Here is a 20,684-nt window from a genome sequence, read left to right as displayed (position 1 = left end):
TCCAGGAGAAGACAACCAACCTCTCATAGGATGCATTTGCAACTTCAATCCTTTCTGATCGAACAAGCCTGTGAGATAAGGATTTGGGAGAAATAATTAGTGACTATACCTTCTCTCCCTTCAACAGAGGTTGCGCACAGGTTACATTCAAGCCGTTGTGATCTGAAGTGTTTAATTGCCAAGCTTATTAGTTTCCTAGAACTGCCATAACCACACTGTCTGGGTTAGAACAACAGAATTTATCATCTCACTGTTCTGGAGGTCATTAAGTCTGAAACCATGGTGTCACCATCCCTCTAAAGGCCCTAGGGAAGGAGCTGTGTTCCTTGGCTTGGACATACATTATTACAATCCTGAGTTTATCATCACATCCCTTGTTCTCTATACATGTCTGCTTTTGTGTCCAGACTTCCCTTTTGTATAAGCCCACCAGTCATACTGGATTAGGGTCCGCCCTACTGACCTCATTTTAAATTGATTACCTCTGAAAAGACTCTATTATCAAATAAGATCACCTTCTGAAGTACTGGGGTTAGGACTTTGAACTAACCTTTTTTTTTGGTGGGGGGTTGGAGGGGGAGGAACAGCAACAAGTTAAAAATAGTAGCCATCCTCTCTAAAAGTGCCATAGCCCTCACCACTTCATGTCTGTTCCGTGTGGAGACCAAGGGTCACCACAATGTACTGCTTTACACTTAGAATCTCTCTTACAGCTGAAAGACCTTGATGGGGGGCAAGAAGCTTTGCTGGTCTTAGTCATACAGCTGGTGTTGAAACTGATAGAGCCATGGATGGAAGGAAACAGAATCTGAGTCAACACTTTAGGGACGACTGCAGATCAGGAACACCTGTTTGAGACTTTACATGAATGAGAAACTCATGAGGTGCCTCTCTCCTTGAGTTTGCTCAGATTTCCAGCCTCCTTTTCTCCTTAACCATAAAACACTAGGTACTGCCACAAATCATTGGCAAGCTTTGGGATTACCCTGTGTGCTGTTTCTGTTACATCAGGCTGTCTCTAAGCCTCAGTTTCCTGTTCTGTAAGATGCATCAAGAACCAAGCTGAGATGGTCTAGATCTGCCTTGAGTGTTCTCAGGAGGTGGTACTGGAGTCAGGAAGAGAAGTGGAGGGCAGAAGCCTGGCAGGCCTCATAGGAAGGAAGGTTTTCTACTTAAAAGTTTGAAAATTGTTGGAAAGATCAGTTCCCACTCCCAAGCCTGGCCCCACATATAACATCACTGTAGAGACTGGCTTGTTCAGTCCCTATGTCATGTCAGACTCTGTGCTATCCCATGAATATAGCAAGCCAGGCTTCCTTGTCTTTCATTATCTCCTAGAGTTTGCACAAATTTGACTATCGAATCAGTGATGCCATTCAACCATCTCATCCTCTATCACCCTCTTCTCCTCCTGCCCTCAATCTTTCCCAGCATGAGTCTTTACCAATGAGTTGGCTCTTTGCATCAGGTGGCCAAAGTATTGAAGCTTCAGCATCAGTCCTTCCAGTGAATATTCAGGGTTGATTTCCTTTAAGATTGACTGGCTTGATCTCCCTGCTGTCCAAGGGACTCTCAAGACTGCCTACTTTCAATAAATACCTTGAGGTGACTGTTGTCAGGAAAGTTTGAGAATCAGTAGACTACTCGATAAGACCCTGCAGTCTTTAGTCTGTTTTCTCCTAAAATCAAAGACCAAAAACCATGGCGGTGGGACTGGGAATGAATTCACTAAACTACAAGTGAATCAAAGTTTATTAGATAGAAGTGGCCAAGGTGCAGCACAAACAGAAGTAGGCAACACGCAAACTGAACCGAACCTGAGATTCCGGGGGAAAAAAAAAAATCTGTCGTTTACACAATTGGCCACTTCCACCCGCACTGATACAGGGCTTGTTAGGGGAAACGAGGGAGTTATTTCAGTGGTAGGACCGGTGGTTCCGAAACGCTGTATACACCATCTCCGTGAAGCTTTCAAGGTGAGGCCACCGGCTCAAGGTCGAGATTTCAGAGTGGATGCAGCCAGACCCACCAAGATGGCTACGATCGTGAAGCCCTGGGCAGCGATCCGGGTACGCATCATGAGCTGGGAGCGATGGCTCTGTCCCCGGTGGAAGCAGTAGAGGCCATAGGTAAGGGCGGCCGCAGTGCCCAGGCAGCCTGAAGAGGCGACAAAGCAGGTGGAAAGTGGCAGGTCCGGCTCTAGAGGGCCCCTCCCCTCTTTCGTCTTCCCTCTCCAGGGTCAAGATATCCTTAAAAAGGAGCTGAGGTGAGCGCGCTGTGGGTTGGGGCCGAGGTGGGAGGGGTGGGCAGAAGGAGGGTCGGGGCAGGGAGGGGTCCTCGGAGTCAGAGTCCGCCGCGTCCCAGCGCCCCCAGTCCAGTCCAGCTCCGACTCCAATCACGTTCACCCCCTCACCGCCCGGCCCCTTCTCACTCCGGTCACCCCGCTGGGGTCCCGATCCTCCCCTATTTCATTCCCTCTACGTCACTACCCTCTTGGTCTACAGTTCCTACAGCTCCCACTTGCTTACCTATGGGTACCAATGGGTTCTCGCGGGTCTTGCGAATAAACTTTTCCTTGAAGCCTTCCGAAGTGCTGTATACACTGGGGCTAAAGCCTTCAATGACTGGGGGCTGCGATGGTTCAAAGGGCGCCTCCGGAGTGACACGGCCAGGAGTCCCCATGTTAAGCAACAGCAGTAGGCGAAAATTCGGACGCTAAGCCCCGCCTCCTGATGAGGTCATTAAAGGGCAGGGAAAAGGGCTTTGCTGAACGTTTTACGCAGGCGCGTTCGCTCATGGCATTCTGGGAGTTATAGTAACCAGCCTGTGTCGCTGAGAAGAAGACTGCATTTCCCGAAAGCCTGCAAAATCACGTGCTCCACTGCCCGGAAGGAGTAGCTACACGCGGTAGTTGGAGTGAGAAGCCGAGTCTAGTTAGTACCCGGTGCTGCGGTCAGTGCAATGCCCAAAGCCAAGGGAAAGACTCGGAGGCAGAAGTTCGGTTATAATGTTAACCGGAAGCGTCTGAACCGGAATGCTCGACGGAAGGCAGCGCCGCGGATCGAATGGTGAGGAGACCGGGGTTTAGAAGGCAGGAGACCTCGGCCAGGACGGGTAGCAAGATGACAGTCCCGCGATCACCCTCTTTTTTCCCCGTAGCTCACACATCCGACATGCCTGGGACCAGACCAAATCGGTGCGGCAGAACCTGGCCGAGATGGGTTTGGCTATGGACCCCAACAGGGCAGTGCCCCTTCTTAAGAGAAAGGTACTGACGTGGTCCCGGCCTTGCCCTCCGCCGCCACACCATCCTTAGCTGGCTTAATCCTGTCTATTACCTCCCTCACGGCCTTCTTGGGTTTGCGACTTCCCCACAGCCAACTTGGCCAGCCTGACTGCGTTGAGATTACCTTTAATATCTCCCTCATACTGCCTCACATTGGACCTGGGTTGGAGCTTCCGTTTTCCTTCGACACTTTTTCCTTTTGAAATTAAACTGTTTGGATCCCTTGGCATCTCAGTTTTCCAGAATTTATCTTTTCCTGCCCTTAACTTTCCTAATAAGGAGTTTGGAATCCTTACTGTTCCTCACACCTTTCCTCAGTTATCCAATCGTCCTTGGTCTGAGGCTTCCCTTAGGCTAGTTTCTCCGGAATAGTTTGTTTTCTGGACCACTTTCAAAAATAGCACCCCTTTTGGCTCAGTAACTTCTTTTCTACTTTAATTCATTGGCACTTGTAAATACTTGATGGCATGTCATGTGATATATTTATCTGTTTATTGTTTGTGCCTCTTTCCTCCAACATAATCTGCTTGGGAACAAGACCTCTGTGTTCCATTCAGTACTAAGCCTCACTCAGTAGTGCTTAGGATGTGACTAGTGGTCTATAGTTAATGAATGGGCTTGCTGATTGGGTTTGTCCTGTTGCCTTCAGGCAAATTTCTTATTATCTGTTTATGCTAGAGGAACAGGGAACTACTGTTTATTGAATAAATGTGAAACTATAGCCAAGCACTGTCAGCCTGCATAAGAGAAGGCATCTGACCTCTCTCCCTCATTGAAGTGTTAAGTGCTTTCATGTGCATTGCTCCATTTGATAATCACACAGTGAAGTGAGGCAAGGAATGTTCTGCCCATTTTATAGGTAGACGCAGAAAGATAAATTGCTTACTTGAGCATCTTGGGAACCAAAAAGCATCCAGGGCGTTAGTTCTTTTGGTCATCTATTCTTGCCTGACCTTGTGGAGGGACCTTTATGGATAAGGCAGTTGTGTTGGGATGGGCAGGAGCCTTTAGGATTTTCCCTCATCCAAGATATTTCTTCTGTCTACTGCTCTCACGGTCTCTGTTCTCTGCAGGTAAAGGCCATGGAAGTGGATGTAGAGGAGAGGCCTAAGGAGCTTGTGCGGAAGCCTTATGTGCTTAATGGTGGGTGTGGGCCACAGTTTCTCTAGGTCAGCATCCTATACAGGCTGGAAAGGACCCTCAGCTGTTCTCCTTGTACAGATGGAGAAACTGAAGTTCAGAGGGAGGAAATGAGCTGGTCCAGGGCTCAGCTGGCACAGTTAGAACTATGTCCTGGCCGAGACATTTTCAGTCTACTGACTAAGTTCCAATGTGTGAAGGGAGGCCAGAGATGTTCAGGGAGAACGTAACCAGTGCCTGAGAGGATAAAGGAGAAAACATTAAGTCTCAGGCATGAATTCAGCTTCTCATGAGTTTAACGATGAACAGTCTTTTTTTTTTAGAGATTCCACCATATAATTTTTGCATTGAGGATGAGATAGTTGGATAGCATCACCGATTCGATGGACATGAGTTTGAGTAGGTTCCAGGAGTTGGTGATGGACAAGGAAGCCTGGTATGCTGTAGTCCATGGGGTCTCAAAGAGCCAGACACGACTGAGTGACTGAACTGAATCTTTCCAATGATAAATCAACTTTATGTATTTTAAGGCTATAGAGACTGAATATTAAAACAAGAGAGTAAATTCTGCAAAGTTTAAAAATTTGAATGACCAGACATTTATTTATTTTTGGCTGTGCCTTCATTGCTGCTCAGGCCTTTCTCTAATTAAGGCAAGCATGCGCAGGCTTCTTATTGTGGTGGCTTCTCTTGCTGTGGAGCGCAGGCTCTAACTGCACAGTCTTCAGTAGTTGCAGCACGTGGGCTCAGTAGTTGTGGCTTCTGGGCTCTAGAGCACAGGCTCAATAGTTTGTGCTCCACTGCATGTGAGATCTTCCCAGAACCCGTGTCTCCTGCCTTGGCGGGCCAATTCTTTACCTCTGAGCCACCAGGAAAGCCCTCTGACCAGACATTTGATACAGAATTCCATGAATTCCTGTCTGTAGTCTATTTTAGTGATTCTTGTAAGAGTTACTGCACAGGATTGTATATACAAAATCATGTGTACTTAGTGTAGTGAAAGCTAATCTTAAGTTTTACTTTTAATTCTTTAATTAAAAATTTTAAAATTATGGTTTAAAAAAATCCCACAAAATTTACCATTAAAAAAAGAAAGTTAATTGTGGGCAAAAAATAAAAACCCTCAAAATTTACCATCATAGCTCAGTAGTGGTGTGTGTGTGTTCAGTCGCTAAGCCATGTCCAACTCTTCTGACCCCTTGGACTGTAACTCTCCAAGTCCTCTATGGATAGGTTTTCCCAGGCAATAATACTGGAGTGGGTTGCCATTTCCTTCTCCAGGGGATCTTCCCCATCCAGGGACTGAACCTGTATCTCCTGCATTGCAGGCAGATTCTTTACCGCTGAGCCATCAGAGAAGCCCAGCTATTTTAGGAGTGAGGCCATATTGACTCCAGAGTTTGGTTTTTCTCCTCACGTGGAACAGTGAGGTGCCTTTGGCCCTAGTTCCTACAGCTTGAGTTCTCATTTATTCACACCTTTTCATTTCACATATTAACATTTTTAAGAGGTTCTCAAACAATTTAGAGCTGGAATGGAGCCCTGCATTGAAGATACAGCAGTGTATCTTCATCTCTGTCCCTGGTACCTGGCACTAAGTAGAGATTTTTAGTTTGGTACCTTCCTTTCACCCATCTGAGACCCAAAGAGAGGTGACTTATTGCTATGCTGATGGATGCTTGTGCCATAGGCAGAGCCTGGGACCTGAGGGGCAAATGAGGAAGTTTCTAGCACTGAATTTGGAGAGGAAGAGGGGAAGGTCATCACTTGGCCAATGTAGCAACTCTTGTGGCTTGGGATTGACTGAGCAGCTCAACTTATGCAGGAAGCAAAGCTTCATTCCCTGTCTCTCGGCTTCTTTCAACCCAGACCTGGAGGCAGAAGCCAGCCTTCCAGAAAAGAAAGGAAATACACTGTCACGAGATCTCATTGACTATGTTCGCTACATGGTGGAGAACCATGGGGAGAACTATAAGGTAAGTGGTTCAGGCCTGGCAGGAGGAACCACTTGGGCCCTTGGGGAGAAGGTACCCTGGACCGTTTGGGGTCTGATCTGTTTGGCTAGTGCCTATTTCTTGAGATTGAGTGGAAACAAAGAGGAAAGATACCCTAGGAAATGGATCCCTTCGACAGAATGCTTATAATTGGATAGACTGAGGAGCCTGTGGTGCGTATCCCACTCATAAATATATATTGTTTGCTCACATGGTATTTTTAATGAACTGCAGGTGACCCTTGAACAACTTGAGAGTTAACCTGTGTGTAATTTACAGTTGGTCTTCCAAGTCTGCAGTTCCTTAAAATCTAGGGATTCAACTACATGGTCCTGAAAACCTGAAAAACACCCATTATAAGTGGACCTATGCAGTTCACATCTGTGCTGTTCATGAGTTAACTGTTTTTCAGGGGTTAACTCCCATTTTAATTATGGGAGGTCTCAAGTAAAAGTCCTTTTTTTTCTGGCTTCTCTTAAAAATGGAAAAATCTGGCTACACTAGACCCCTGTGCCCAGGTGGGATCAGTTGGTGATGGACTAAGAATGAGCTACTCAGCTGGTCTCAGCTCCTGCCTAGTCTCTGAGGGTACTTGTACCCATTTTCCCACATACACTATGACTTTTGACGCGAGGAATCTGAATCTCAGGGATGGGTAGTACCTTGTCCAGCGCAGGGCTAGGGATTTGAGCTTTGCCTGTCCAGCCTTCTTCATTCAAGTGGCCCTTTTCTTTCCTTAGGCTATGGCCCGGGACGAGAAGAATTACTATCAAGATACCCCAAAACAGATTCGGAATAAGATCAACATCTACAAGCGTTTTTACCCAGCAGAGTGGCAAGCCTTCACTGATTCTTTGCAAAAGAATAAAATGGAGGTTGAGTGACTGGTTTATGCCTGCCCCAGGTTGAGGCTTCCTCTTGGACCAGAGAAGCAAGGAGGGGTGTCCACTTACAGATGAGGCCAGCCAAACCCCATGGAATCGAAAGGTTACAATGGATGTGTGCGTGTGTGCCTGTGTGCACACACACACATACAATCTCTCTCACATTTCACTTTGGAGAAGATACTGTCTCCCAGAGACTCCGATTTATATTCTTCTGGGGACTCTGGGAAAAGCCAGAACCTGCTGTTTTCTGAGTGGGCGGTTTGTTTGAATATAGTCTGTGTACAATAAAATAGTTATTTTTACTTCTCTGAGAGTTTGGTATTTGCCCTCCCAGCCAAGCCCTGGGGCTGCCCCCTTCAGTAACCTCAACCAAAGTAAAGAGGCCATTCAGTCCTTTGGACATTCATGTACCCTCCTAGGCACAGCTGCCCTCCCTTTTCTCCCCTGTTCTGGTTCTACTGCTCTCTACCTTGGTTTCCTGAATAGCAGTTCCACCATCACTTCTACAAAAAAGTGAGTCAGTCAGTCATGTCTGACTCTGACCCATGGACTGTAGTCTGCTAGGCTCCTCTGTCTATGGGATTCTCCAGACAAAATACTGGAGTGGGCAGTCATTCCCTTCTCCAGGCATCTTCCTGACCCAGGGATAGACCCTGGGTCTCCTGTACTGCAGGCAGATTCTTTACCATCTGAGCCGACTAATACTTCTACGGAAGCCTGGGCTGCTTGGGAGGGGCCTCCAGTGCTGGCCCCATCCCAGGCTGGGGGCTGGTGAACTGGTTTTCTGTGGCCCTGGTCTGAGTGCCAGCAGGTAAGATGCGGTACAGCTGCCTCCTGATCTGCCTTCAACTGGCCTGCCTTTGCTGCTTGTCTTTTGAGTCTGAGGTCCCCAAAGCTGCTTTCTGAGATGTCTGTTGGCCTGCTGAATGCACCTCTGTTGTGTACCAAGTCCTGGGCTACACACTGCGTGGCATTCCTTCGGGCCTGGCCTGTGCAATTTCATGGCATGATTGGTATGTAGCAGGATTAGAGTCACAGTGAGGTGGGTGCTGGGCATTTTCTTCTCTTGATTCATTATCGTCAGGTATCAATAATATAAAAACCCTCTGTTCCTGAGGTTTCTCCTTAAATCACATAAAATTTGTCTCTCCTTGCTGCTCTAGAAAAGGACTTAAGTGTTTTTACATAGAACATTTCACATGAAACCCACACCGTTGTGTGGTTTTATCTTCTTGGAGGTAAGGAAACAGGTTTAAGAGGCATTAACATGGGGTTTGAAGTTAGTCTGTCCAATGACTAAGCCTAGACTTTCGCTTGCTGGCCTTCTCTTCGGCCACTGAAAGCAGCCCACCATCTCACACTGTTGAGGCGGGCTGGACACCTTTGATATGGGCTGGAAACTGGACCAAAACCTGCCTTTTGGACTTGGCTTGCCAGACTCCAGTGAGTGAAGGCTTTAGGAACGCAGTCCTTCAGAGCATTCTGAAATCAAGCCTGTGACTGGGCCAGGCCCTTTAACCTTGTTTCTTCACCCAGTTCAGCTGCCATACCATAGGGCTTTGGGGATGCCTTCCATACCACCTTCCTCTGCCCCAAGGCTGTGTCAGTGTCCTGAGTGCCCCCAGCCCCGTTCTGTAGCCAATGCCAGTGACTGTCTTTTAGTCTGGTTGGACATCCCCTACCAGACTGGACTTGAATGCAGCGACTTTGTGAGGGAACCACAGAGCCCAGCCCAAGGGCAGGTGTTTGGGGGGACACTTGTGGAATGGTGCCACCTTCATTCTGACCTCTGGTGTATAGGCAGTCAAAGCCGTTCTCCAATTCTGTAAAGCAATTATTCAATTAAAAAACAGCATCGCTACAATTAAAAAGTTCTCACTTCCATTTTCATGCCTAGCTCTGGCTCCATCAGCTAGAACTCCTACAAGGAAGGGTTTGGGTATCTCCCCAAAAGTAGTTAGGCCAAAGCTGATGAACCCACCCACCCCAGCGTGGACTGAAAGGATTGGGATTTTCTGTGGGACGTGTTCTGGGACCACCCTCCATAGCTGTCCCTCCCTGGGACTGTTAAGCACCAAGCACCTTTGTTCCTCAAAATCAATTTATATGAAACCACCACCGAATTTTTGGCATTTATTGTACACAGCCACCAACACTCCATTTTATGCAGTTTGTGGGCCTGGGTTCACAGGGCATGGGCTGGGACAGCAAGGCTCCTTTACTTCAGTTCTTTGATGGCAATCTCCCCCTTGTCCCTTTATGGGCCCATCTCCAGGAGGCAGCCGGGAAAAGTAGAGGTTTCCCTTTAAATAGTTACTAGAGAAGACTTGGAGGTGACAGCAGATGGCAGGGGTGAGAGGCAGACTGCTGACTACGCAGGTCTGAGTTCTGGGGCAGCTGTGAGGACGAGGATAGACACCACAGACGAGTTTCAGCGGCTGGTTTGAGATGCTGGCAGTTGCTACTAAACTAGCCTAAGAACGAAATATTTTCCAAAGGCAAGTAGAAACATTTTTCTGGAGAATCAGGGGTCTCATTCAGACATGCTAAAGCTGTGAAATTTTTCACCAGCACTTCTGACGAGGGTCCGGAGGGACCAACTTCACCTCCTCTCCAGTCCTCACAGCTGGCACAAGCTTACAACGGATGGTTCTGAGCACCAGGAAGTGCCAGAGGAGGCTTCTTGGGATAGGCAGCCGGTCCAAGGTAGTGGTCCCAGCAGCCTCAAGAGCCCTCTTGCCTAGACCATCCATGTATCCAGACTCTGGACCGGGCTGACCTCTCTTGAGAAGGACAGCAGCAGGTCAGAAGCCATGATTTCATTAAAATAACCTCAAGAGCAGAAGCCCCCAGTGTCAGGGTGCGTGATTCATAGGTTCAACCGGCACGCAGATGCATGAGCTACCTTCCCAAGCATGAACTGGGCACTGTATGGTCTTCATGAGAGTGCGAGAGCTGCCCATCCGCCCATCCGCTAGTCCCAAGCTCGGTGGGGCGGAGGGGGGACCGTGGTCATCCCGGTTAGTCAGGAGCTGCACTTGAGATGAACAGGTTCCCCAAAGCAGCCATCTAGGCTCTTGAGCCAAAGTCACATTCAGGAACAACTACATAAGAGCACAAGGCAGCCAGCATTCTTAGGAAAGGCCCTTCCCCGACTGTGCCCAGCCTGGTCCTGGTAGGAACCGGAACACAAGCAGTCTGGCAGCCCACCTGGAGGACGGGCCACCAGAGGAGTGCTGCTCTCAGCCACAGACACGCCCACAGGCCGTCCGCATGGCCTGTACAGCTACCAAGGGCCACCGCCCTGGGCCTGCAGTGCTCCTCAGGGGTGCCTTCTTGTGTGCCCCTGGGACCTGTTGACTCTGAGACTGGTCTTTGAAACCTGCTCAAGTACATAACTCTACTCAAGTTCACCTCCTGACAGTGGGGACTTTAAAACCTGTACTACGTAGTGATATGCACTAGACCAAAGGCAGATCTTAATTAATAGAAAAGGGTGCCCCTCTCCAAAATGTTGGCTCCAAAGGTAACTTTCAAGTATTAACACTGGAGGACAAGGTGAGGTTCACAGAACAGAGAAGTAAAGTCTCCTTACTTTCTGCCAGCAAAATGAAGTGTCAGCAGGGTTTCAAAGGCTACTCTAAAACCCAAGTCATTCCCAAAATATTTAAAATAAAATCAGTCAAATCACTTAAGACAGAAAGTTAATCGGAATTTCAAAGAAAAGTGATTCTATTCTGAGCCACCTTCCCGGCCCACCCTTCTTGCACCCGCCACAGCATGAAACTGTAGCACACTGAGTAAATGTCAAATGAAACAAAGGCACATAATCTCTATTCTCAATTAAAAAGCAAACTGACTCGGTTACCTCCTCAGAAAAAAGGCCCATTTGTGGCTGTCGACTGTTCAGTGGCCTCTTGACAGACAAAAGGTTCCTTCTGCCTACACTGAAGAGTCAGTACAGAGACAGTCTTTAAACTGGCTGATCACTGGAAACAGGAGAATCACGGAATGTGCACTGGAGAAGACACCAGCTATTCCGTCCAGCTTTGCCTTAGCTGCACAATCAGCAGGTCCAGGAAGGCTGTGCGATATACTCAAGGCTACCCATTGGTTGGTCTGCTAATTCTTATTTCTTTGAAAGAGTAACTATGATGAAATTGCCTCTCCCAGAGTCATTTGTTACCTCTACAGTTTGTGTCCCTTTGACGTATTAGGCCAAGTGCTGGAGTTCAAGTTCATATGGGTCATCGTGAAATTCTCTGACATCAAGTACAGCCACAGAGGGTCGGGGGAGGAAGAGCTGTCTGCATTGACTCATGTAGCTTACCACACTGTCATCCATGATTCCAGCTATTTTCCTCAAAGATCCAAATTTTCCATGACAGTCATCTGGGGTTTAGATAACAGCACCTAGAAACAGAGCCTAAAACTTGGGCCTGTTCCTTTTATAAATAAATAAATAATTAAATGCAGTCTGGAGGCCCCTGACAAGTCTTTCCAGGAACACAGGCAGGCTCCTTCCTTCCCCAGACTTATGTAAACATGGGCATTGGCACAGTTAAGTGTAAGAGTAGCAGCTTCTGACTCCAGATTGGGGTGGGTGTGGGTTTCAGTTTCTCTGATTAGGGGGTGAAGACCACTTACTCTGTATTTAAGAGGTTAGCGGGCCGGACCTCAACCTTGGGAAACCAGGGGGGTTTCGGGAAGCTCCTTGCCAGGATCTCTAGATTCCTCCTCAAGCTTCCTGTCTTCATGGCTCGGTTAGAAAGCCACCATCTAAATCACCTCTCTTTAAAACGGATGGCCTCGAGAGGCAGGGATTGCACAAGGCCACGAGCCAGCTGGGGTTGGAGGATAAGGCAGGACAGGGAGTCTGAGCTCATGGCTTACGGCCCAGAACCTGCCCAGACGAGAGGGTGCAAAATCACCAGGAGGGATCAGTCTAGGGTTAGGGCGTACTTCGGACATCTACACCAGTCCTCACCCCCTGGGACCAGCAGGGTGGGGAGAACTGAGCCTGCCGGGCAGCTCGCTGTACAGGTCAGAGGATGAGGCTGCCTTCCCTGGTAAGTGGGATCACCACTTGCTGCTCAGAATGAGCAAGACACTGTCCTCTCCCACCCTTGGCCTCAACTGCCTCCCTGCTTCAGCCTCATGGCTAGCTCACCAGGAGGGCTTCTGCGTGGTTCCTGACCTCACCCAGGCCCTGCTCTTGAGGGTGAGGAGGGAAGAAGGGAAGTGATGCTATGTAGCCTGTGCCCCAGGCCCAGGCTGGAGATGAAGAAGCAGGAGGAGTGGAACTGAAGTCTCCAGGGCTGGCTGGTGAGCGGGTGGGCGCCAGCCTAGGAGAGAAGCTCCAGGAGCAGTTTCCAGATGTGCACGGTGCCAGGATTTTCAAAGCTGGTTCCTGCAGGGGCGATGCTGGCTGCCAAGAGGAAAACTTCCCGCTGGCTATCGACAGCCTGCAGGCCCAGCTCCTGTTGCAGCTCCACCATACTCATGGCTTCGTTCAGGTCCTGGGATGAAACAAAGACGTCAGGCTGGACAGAGAGTGTGTCCCAACAACCCACCCTTGTCATCTGTGAAATAAACTGTTCATCAGCTCCCTGAGGGAAACACTGGGGCCTAAGTTCTCTCTTGGCCAGTTGGTCTAAACTCACTTCATCTCTGACTTTCCTTGGTATCAACTTCTTTCCACCCCCTCATTCTCACCCACAGCCACTGTGCTAAGAAACAGCATGTCCAATAAGTCAGGCATTGTGATAGGTACTTACCTCATTTAACTCACTGTCCATACTAAACTGATGGGGAAATCAGCTCAGGGAGGTGGTATCATTTAGCGAAGGAAAGCGATACATGGCAGAGCCAGGTTTCAAACCCAGATTGGTTTGATGACCAAGTTTATGACCTTTACAGAAATCTTAGCTCAGTTTCCTAAAGTCAATGGTGCGGAGATCTTATGGTAAAGTCACTTTCAGACAAAGGCCTCACCTCCCCTAGACTCCTAGAAACCAGCTGAGGAAAAAACAGAGGCCACTACTCAACATGGCTGGTGACGGTACATTTAATTTCAAGCCTGGCCCAAGATTAAAAGGTTTCTTCTTGAAGTAGTTCATAGAATGATGGGACCTTAGGTGCTATCTCCTGTAAAGTTCAAAATCACTATAAATCACAGTTTATATAAGATGATGACATGATTCATTGTCCAAACTGGGTTACTTCTGAGACTCAAAGTGGGAACTAGTATAGTTCTATCAGAGCAACAGGCATAGCTGGGGCCTGTCCCAGGCAGACCAGAACATAAGGTAACCCTGTTTATAATCGTGCCAGGTATTTCTTGATAGGCAGGGGAAACCTGAGGTCTAAGACAGACAGCATGTCTCCAAGCCAGACTGGAAACAGGTGCCACAGCTCTCAGGGCCATGGGCCCCTGCCACCTGAAACGCAACAGGACTCTGTACTGTGGCAGAGAATGGCACCGCAAGTATGTGATGCCAAGAGTTACTGGGCCAGGAGACGTATATAGCATAGAGTGAAGAGCTGGAAATTTGAGGAGGATCTGAGCTCACGACCTGGCTTTGCCACATAGCAGCTGTAACTTTGGGCTAACGTCAGGGCCTATAGTGAGGTCGTGATTACAGTGTGCTTAGCATGCTGTGAGCACACAGTAAATGTTAGTTATTATTATTTAACTTGTTAACTTCTTACCACTTCCCAGCTATAGCTCTCTGATCTAGAGTCAGAAATCATTAAGGACATAGCAGAGTAGAAAAGGTGTAACTGGAGTACAACTTCCCAATTTACTATTTTCAAGGTGTACAAAATCTCTCTGAGCTTCAGATTCCCTGTATGTAAAATGGAAACAGTATCGCATATCTTACAGAGGGAACAGAAACATCATATGAAATATTATTCGAAACCACACCTCATACACAGTGGACACAGAGAAATTATTTTCCTCATTCTTCCAGGATGACAAATGACAGGGAGGCAGAGAGGATGAGGAAGGAGGACGCAGCACAGGCAGCAGAGGGGGTGACAGCATCAGCTGCGTGCTGCAGGTCAGGGGTCTGGGCCCGAATCCCTCTCCGGTGCTCCCTGCCCCAGGCATTGTGGATCAAGCCCCGCTGACCTGGGACAGCCTCCCATCGCCCTCACCTGCTTGTTGGCCACCACCACAACAGGCAGGTCAGGGTCCTTGTCCAGCAGCTTGTGCAGCTCCTGTCGGGCCCACGGCAGCCGCAGCCGGTCAGCCGAGTCCACCATGAACACCAGCACGTCCACTTCATTCACAAACTCCTTCCAGTAGAAGCGCAGATTCTGGCTGCCGCCGACTGAGGAGAGGCCAGGGGCCAGCTCAGAGCCTCCCTGGGCCCGGACTCTCTATTTACAGCCCACCCCCACATCACTTCCAGCCTCCCAAGGCTCCACTGGCCAATGGAGCAAGGGAAAGTCCACGGGCTCCTGAGCCAATCGGACCTGCATGCAGCTCTAGCAAGGGAAAGCCCGCGGGTTCCTAAGCCAGCGGGACCTGAGTGCAGCTCGAGCTCTGACAGCTCTATCTCCCTGAGCAGGTCGACACCTCTGAGCATCAGTCTCCTCCTCACTGAACTTACCTAACAGGTTGTAGCAAAACCCCAAAGTACTGTGAGCAATGTACCTTTCACAGGACTGGGGTATAACATGTCCTCATACATAGTACTCTGGTTCTTTCTCCTGGGCTGTCCTGCCTGCTCCCAATCCCTAGCTTCCTCCCAGGTCAGTGGCTATGGTCAGCAGCCAGGACCCCCTGTGCTGCCTGAGAACAGCCATTCTCAATTCAGTGTTTCTCGTTCAGCCTGGTTGCCCCATTTTCTTTCCTTGGAAAGGCCATACTCAATCCTGCCACCGTGCGGCTGTCCAAGTAGCACCTCCCCCAACCCGGGTTGCATTCCTGTTCCTCTGTGTCCCTCTGCAAAGTCCTCAATGGTCACCCCCACATCCTAGTGTTTCTAATTAGACTTCTGACACTTGTGGACTCTCAGCTCTTTGAGAGTTAGAGCTATGTATCTCTGGATCCCCCCAAAGCCCTCAGCACAATGCCTGGCACATAGCAGGCACTCAACAAGTATATACTGAGTACTTACTAGGTGCCAAGCACTGATCTGGGTGCTGGGGACACAGAGGTCAGCAAGGCAGGCAGGGGGGCCCTGCTCTCAAGAAGCTCCCTCTGTAACCAGGACCAACACAGCAGTAACACAAAAACGCATTCCACAAAGGAAGGAAATAAAACAGAAAAAGTGAAAGTGGCGGGGCGGGGTGGGGTGGGGGTAGTGTCTGCTAGTGGCTTTGGATTGGGTGGTCTGAGAAGGTGGCTTAAGGAGGCGGCACGTGAGCTGAATCTGGGATGACAAGGAGACGGTCATGAGAAGAGGCAGAGAAAAGCGTTATAGGCACCAGGCAGGGCAAGATCCATGTGTTCAAGAAACAGAAGGCATTCAGGGTGGCTGAGGTGCTGCCAGGGGGGAGGAGACATGACCAGCAGGGCTGGCCAGGGCTGGGCCACACGGGGCCTGTAAGGCCACAGTGAGGCTGTGGGGACCCCCATAAGCATTTTAAGCAAGAATGACATGACGTGATATGGATTTCTGAAAGATGCTGCTGGTCAACATTGAGGACAGAAGCGGAATCAGGAAGACCAGCAAGGAGACTGCTGTAGTACTGATAGGTGACCGTGGATTGGGACAAGCAGGCAAAGATGGAGGTGGGGAGAAACAGACAGATGCAAACGTTATTGGAGGATAAAGCTGACAGAACTAGTTAATAAAATGGATATAGGAGGTGGGGGTGGGGAGGGCAGGGAAAAGTCAAGATCCACAAGGGGCTCATTCTCAGCTGGGCTCCAGGCCAAGCACTGTAGGTAACCACAGCAAACTGAGTGTTGTGGCAGGGGAAAGGACCTGGACTTGAATGGGAGATCTGGATTTGAATCCAGGTTGAGTGACCTTATAGAGCCGGGATACTGTCTCTGCCAGACAGAGTGGACTTCAACTGCAGAACTCCCATCTGAATTTTCTGTGTCCTGGGCACAAGAGATGGAGACACAGAAAGCAAGCTGAAAGGACTGAACTCAGGTAAATATCAATGTTTGCTACAATCAGGGAAGAAAGATGTAGCCAGGGCAGGCTAGCAGGCAAGGCCCTGAGCCCTGAGACCAGAGGAACTGGGCCCATTCAGGCCAACGGCCAGGCCTTGAGTCTGATCCCACCACTTTGGCACTTAACTAAACCCACTGAGTCTTTATGGTCTGAGGCTTATGGCTGGCAGATACCCACCTGTCCCTTTCCACTGAGTCCGTGACTGGACACAGGCGCTAAAGTACTGCTGCCCTCTCAATACCCTCTCTCCTAGCTTCTCCTGAGATCCCAAGAAGCCTAACATTGAGGGCAGGAGGCTACTCAGATCCTCCTTTGATCACCCCCTTTAACAAGCTCTTCCAGGTACCTGACTGGGGCTGCGCCCTAGGGGCCAGAGCTGGATCAGATTTATCTGTGCCCTAGATGCCCAGTCAGGGACACAGAGAGGTATGTGGCAAACACTGTAGCAGAAGGGGAGCCCAGAGGAAGAACTCTTAAGCTAGCCTGGGGGTCAGATAAGGCTTCATGGGATATCACCCTCCCAACAACTCCATAAAACTGTAAAGAGTTATTACCTTCATTATATATGTCTTGTGTGAGGCAGTGAGGCCCAGAAAATTAAATAGTTTATCCAAGATAAATAGTTTATCCTAAGCCTTGAAGGATGAACATTAGTTCATAAAGGGAAGAAGGGCTTTCCAGACTGGGAGAACAGTGCATGCAAAGCACAGATGGTAAGAAAGAAAACGGCAAGCACCCTTCAGAAACCCTGGAGAATTCCATGGATTGTGAAGGCTGACAGGCTACACAGTCCATGGGGTCCTAAAGAGTTGGACACGACTGAGCGACTATCACTCACTCATTTCAGAAACAAGCAATGTACAGGGTGCTTGCCATCAAGAGCCCAGAGCTAGACAGCATTAACAGACTGGCAAGCTGCCTGAGCTTGGATAAACTATTTAACTTTCTGGGCCTCACTGCCTCACGCAAGACATATATAATGAAGGTAATAACTCTTTCCAATTTTATGGAGTTGTTGGGAGGGTTTTATAAAGTGCTGTCTGTCAAGTGCTTGGCATACAGGAAACTTTAGCTGTGAGTCTATCAGGGTTAGGCATGTGGGCTGCAGTAAGGGTGAGGGACAGGGGGTAACCAAAGCAGAGAAGAGTGCAGTGTTGGACTCCATCCTGTACCCCAGGGACACATGGGAAGGATTCTCTACAGGAGCATGTCCTGCTTAGATAACAAGCCCCAACTTGGGTCCAGCTGAGATGATGGGGGAGACAGGCGCGAGGGGAGGGGGTGTCTGCTCACTCTCCAGCAGGTCCACCTCGAAGTCCCTGGTGGGCAGTCGCACGGAGTTGAAGCCCCAGGTGGGGATGTGGCCTTCCAGCGGTGGCTTTCCCGCCAGCACGCGCAGGAATGTGCTTTTCCCGGAGCCGTCCAGCCCCAGCACCAACACCTCGCGCTGCTCCAGCTCCTCCAGCGCTGGCTCCACGTCCTCCTCGTCCTCGGGCTGCGGAGCACGGGTCAGGCTGCGATCGGCACCCTCCGGCCTCACCCTTCCCCCAGGGAAGACCGAAAGCCCAAAGCGCACATCCCCGACCTCCCGCCATCAAGGGTCTGCTAGGCCCGCTCTGGTGCACAGGGACGAGCGCCGCCAATAGAATCCTGAATTCCCCAAAGCCGTTCTTCTAGCTTTCACTGGGTGACCTCATGCAAATTCCTCCCCTGCGCAGAGCCTCAGCCTCCCTAGACTGACAATCCCTCCTCACTCTAGGCAGGTAGGAAGCGCCGAATCCCGGCGACAAGCGAAACAGCTGCGGGCCGGCGGGAGGGGGCGGAGGGCAAACCGCGTTGGACGCACAGCGCAGGCGCCAGCCAGGCACCGGCTGCACCGGCGCTGGCGGGACAGCGCTCCCCGACCGCGCGCTCGCGCCCCAGCCCTGGCGAGTAAGCTGGGGCCTACAGAGGCGCAGCCAGCACACGCCCCCAAACGCCCAGCGGTTCCAGGCTTCCGGGACTCCCAGTCGCCCGCCACGCGCCCACCAGCGCGACGCCTGCGGCGCCAAGCTCCCAACTCGCCGGGCGGCGGTCACACCCCCTCGGCTGCACGCGCGGAGGCGCAGACCCTCCTCGGGCACTCACGTCCCACTCGTCCCACTGTGGAAGGCCGGCAGGCTCAGCGCCCCACCAGGCCTCGCCTCCGTCCCAGCGGCGCTCCCGTCCGCTGCCGAAATAGGTCTTCCAGAGGATGAAGAGCACCGAACCGAGCACGGCCGCCGCGCCACCCAGCGCCAGCACCAGGGGGCTCAGCGGCCGCGGCGCCATCGCGGCGGGCGAGGAGCGCGAGTGCGGGCTGCACAGGCCGAGCCAGCCGGCCTGCCGAAGATGGCCCCGCAGCGACTGCCTCGGCCGCGCCCACCCACCCAACCAACCCAGCCCCACACTACAAGACCCACAATGCACCGCTGCTGTCGCGACAGGCGGCGGGAGCTGGGGGCGCGGCCCGGGGCGCTGGGTCCTCCCGTCCACTCCGCTAGGTGCGGTGTGGAGCGAGAGGCTGTGCCTGGGCAGGACAGGAGGTGGTTACATTGGCATCTACCGAGCACTTGCTGTTAGGGGGTTAGCTCAAGACGTTTTAGGTTACCCCTTAAAACAGTGTCGCTTGTTAGGGAAAACGCCCTAGTCGCACCTTCGTGTGTGGGTGCAGCCTGCATTCAACCCCAGGTAGTATGCTTCCTGGGCATCCCTCATGATCTCCAAGAGGAATTGCTATGGGATGGCAGGTTATGGAGTGGCAGAGGCCGGATTGGAACCCAGGTCTCTGACTCTTAGTACTGTCTACCTTCTGTTGGCTGCTGCCTGGCTTCCAGGGGTTCTGCTCTCTTGGAGTCTCTTGGTGAAGTGTCCTGATGAAGCCAGCCGGGGCAGGGAATCAGTGTTTAGACCTGACCGCTTTGTCCCTTGACCCCCAGTGACTGCCAAAGTTTCCACGGTGTAGCACAAGGAGGAAAAGCAGGAGAAACGGGCCTGGAGTACTCAAGAGGAGGAACCCCATGAGAAACTCTGGGGTGGATGGGTTTATTTTTACTGTGAATCGCTTCAAGCCATTTTATAGACCAGGGTGGATCCTGGGCTTTTTTCTAGTCACCCACAGGTATGCTCAGATCTCTCCTGTTTCCTCTGCCTCTGCTTTCCATTTCAGACCGACTTCTGGATAATGTGCATTTTCTATTCCTCACTCCCACCAATCCAGAGAAACTATTCTTTCCAGAGTCTCTAACAAACTCATTAAATCCCTTGGTAGTGAAATAAGAGGGGAGAAGATGTTGCCAGTGTTGGTGGTTTAGTTGCTAAGTGATGTCCCACCCTTAGGACCCCATGAACTGTAGTCCATTAGCCATAAGACATGACAAAGACTGGCTGGAACCAGCTAGGTCCAAGATGGTGGAAGAGTCGACTTCCAGTAGACCTTGAGCCTCATCATATGCTCAGCCATACCTTAGCATATGATAAATGATATACCCACCAGTACCATGACAGTTCTGAGGCTAACCGTAAAAGGCCAAAAAGTGGATAGTGGCTTGATTCCTGGAAATCCCTGCCCCTTCCCCCACAAAACTGGAATAATCCTACCACTCATTAGCCTATGAAATTACTAAGTCCATAAAAACTAACACTGATGCCATGCAGGGGCCAGTGGGGCTCCTGGGCACAAGGCTGTTCTGTATCCCCCACTTCTTTGATTATAGGAAACAGCATTCATTCAGCCTCCATGACCCTCCCTGAGTTCCCATGGGCAGATTCAAGCAGTTGTTAATTAGAAAAGGGAGGAGTTTTGAAACCAGGGAGAAACAAACAGTGAAGAGCAGCCTTATGGCAAGGTCCTGTTTCCCTATCAGAGGATACACACAACACTATCTTTGAGCTATTTTGCAGATACTGAAACCCCCTCAAGTTGGGAGAATGTAAGTAAGATTAACATGGTATGCTGCCCACAATGATGTAGACCCCAGACCAGTTGTGTTGCCAAAATCTTGGCTCTATGTGCACCAATGCCAAATAGAAATGTGGAGACACAATTATCGCAATTATGGAGGAGAAGGAAAGGGTGGCTCTATTACTTTGCTAGGCAAAGGGGGAACACAGTAGGCTAGGGACTCAAGAACTGTGCCCCATCCCTGGTGAGTAGGAAAAGGTTATATAGTCAGCAGGAGTATGTGATAAGGATCAAGGCAGTAATAGTCTATTCTTT

The 20,684-nt window shown here is 50.2% G+C and overlaps 3 protein-coding genes across 4 annotated transcripts; 1 reads left to right on the top strand and 2 right to left on the bottom strand.

Annotated features, from left to right (window-relative positions):
• Positions 1-1,779: 1,779 nt before the first annotated feature.
• Positions 1,780-2,697, bottom strand: HIGD2A (HIG1 hypoxia inducible domain family member 2A). Its single transcript, XM_068981173.1, has 2 exons — positions 2,529-2,697; positions 1,780-2,157 (listed from the first exon to the last, which is right to left on the bottom strand). Exons 1-2 carry the CDS (start codon positions 2,680-2,682, stop codon positions 1,991-1,993), a joined length of 321 nt encoding a protein of 106 aa, XP_068837274.1. The 5' UTR covers positions 2,683-2,697; the 3' UTR covers positions 1,780-1,990.
• A 208-nt stretch (positions 2,698-2,905) lies between these two features.
• NOP16 (NOP16 nucleolar protein) lies at positions 2,906-7,574 on the top strand. Of its 2 annotated transcripts, XM_068980621.1 has the most exons (5): positions 2,906-3,068; positions 3,160-3,268; positions 4,360-4,429; positions 6,296-6,402; positions 7,161-7,574. In XM_068980621.1, the coding sequence occupies exons 1-5, from the start codon at positions 2,962-2,964 to the stop codon at positions 7,302-7,304; spliced, it is 537 nt and encodes a 178-aa protein (XP_068836722.1). In that variant the 5' UTR covers positions 2,906-2,961; the 3' UTR covers positions 7,305-7,574. The 2 variants fall into 2 exon arrangements, with proteins under 2 accessions (XP_068836722.1, XP_068836724.1); XM_068980623.1 differs by lacking the exon at positions 4,360-4,429.
• A 5,078-nt stretch (positions 7,575-12,652) lies between these two features.
• Positions 12,653-18,757, bottom strand: ARL10 (ARF like GTPase 10). The gene is made up of 4 exons (XM_068981443.1): positions 18,575-18,757; positions 17,741-17,942; positions 14,469-14,644; positions 12,653-12,826 (listed from the first exon to the last, which is right to left on the bottom strand). Exons 1-4 carry the CDS (start codon positions 18,755-18,757, stop codon positions 12,653-12,655), a joined length of 735 nt encoding a protein of 244 aa, XP_068837544.1.
• Between the last annotated feature and the right edge of the window lie 1,927 nt (positions 18,758-20,684).

Source organism: Capricornis sumatraensis, chromosome 9 (assembly GCF_032405125.1).
Source record: "Capricornis sumatraensis isolate serow.1 chromosome 9, serow.2, whole genome shotgun sequence".
In the NCBI taxonomy this organism is placed as follows: Eukaryota; Metazoa; Chordata; class Mammalia; order Artiodactyla; family Bovidae; genus Capricornis; species Capricornis sumatraensis.
The sequence above is the reverse complement of the archived record's forward strand: the minus strand, read 5'-3'. Positions and strand labels throughout refer to the sequence as shown.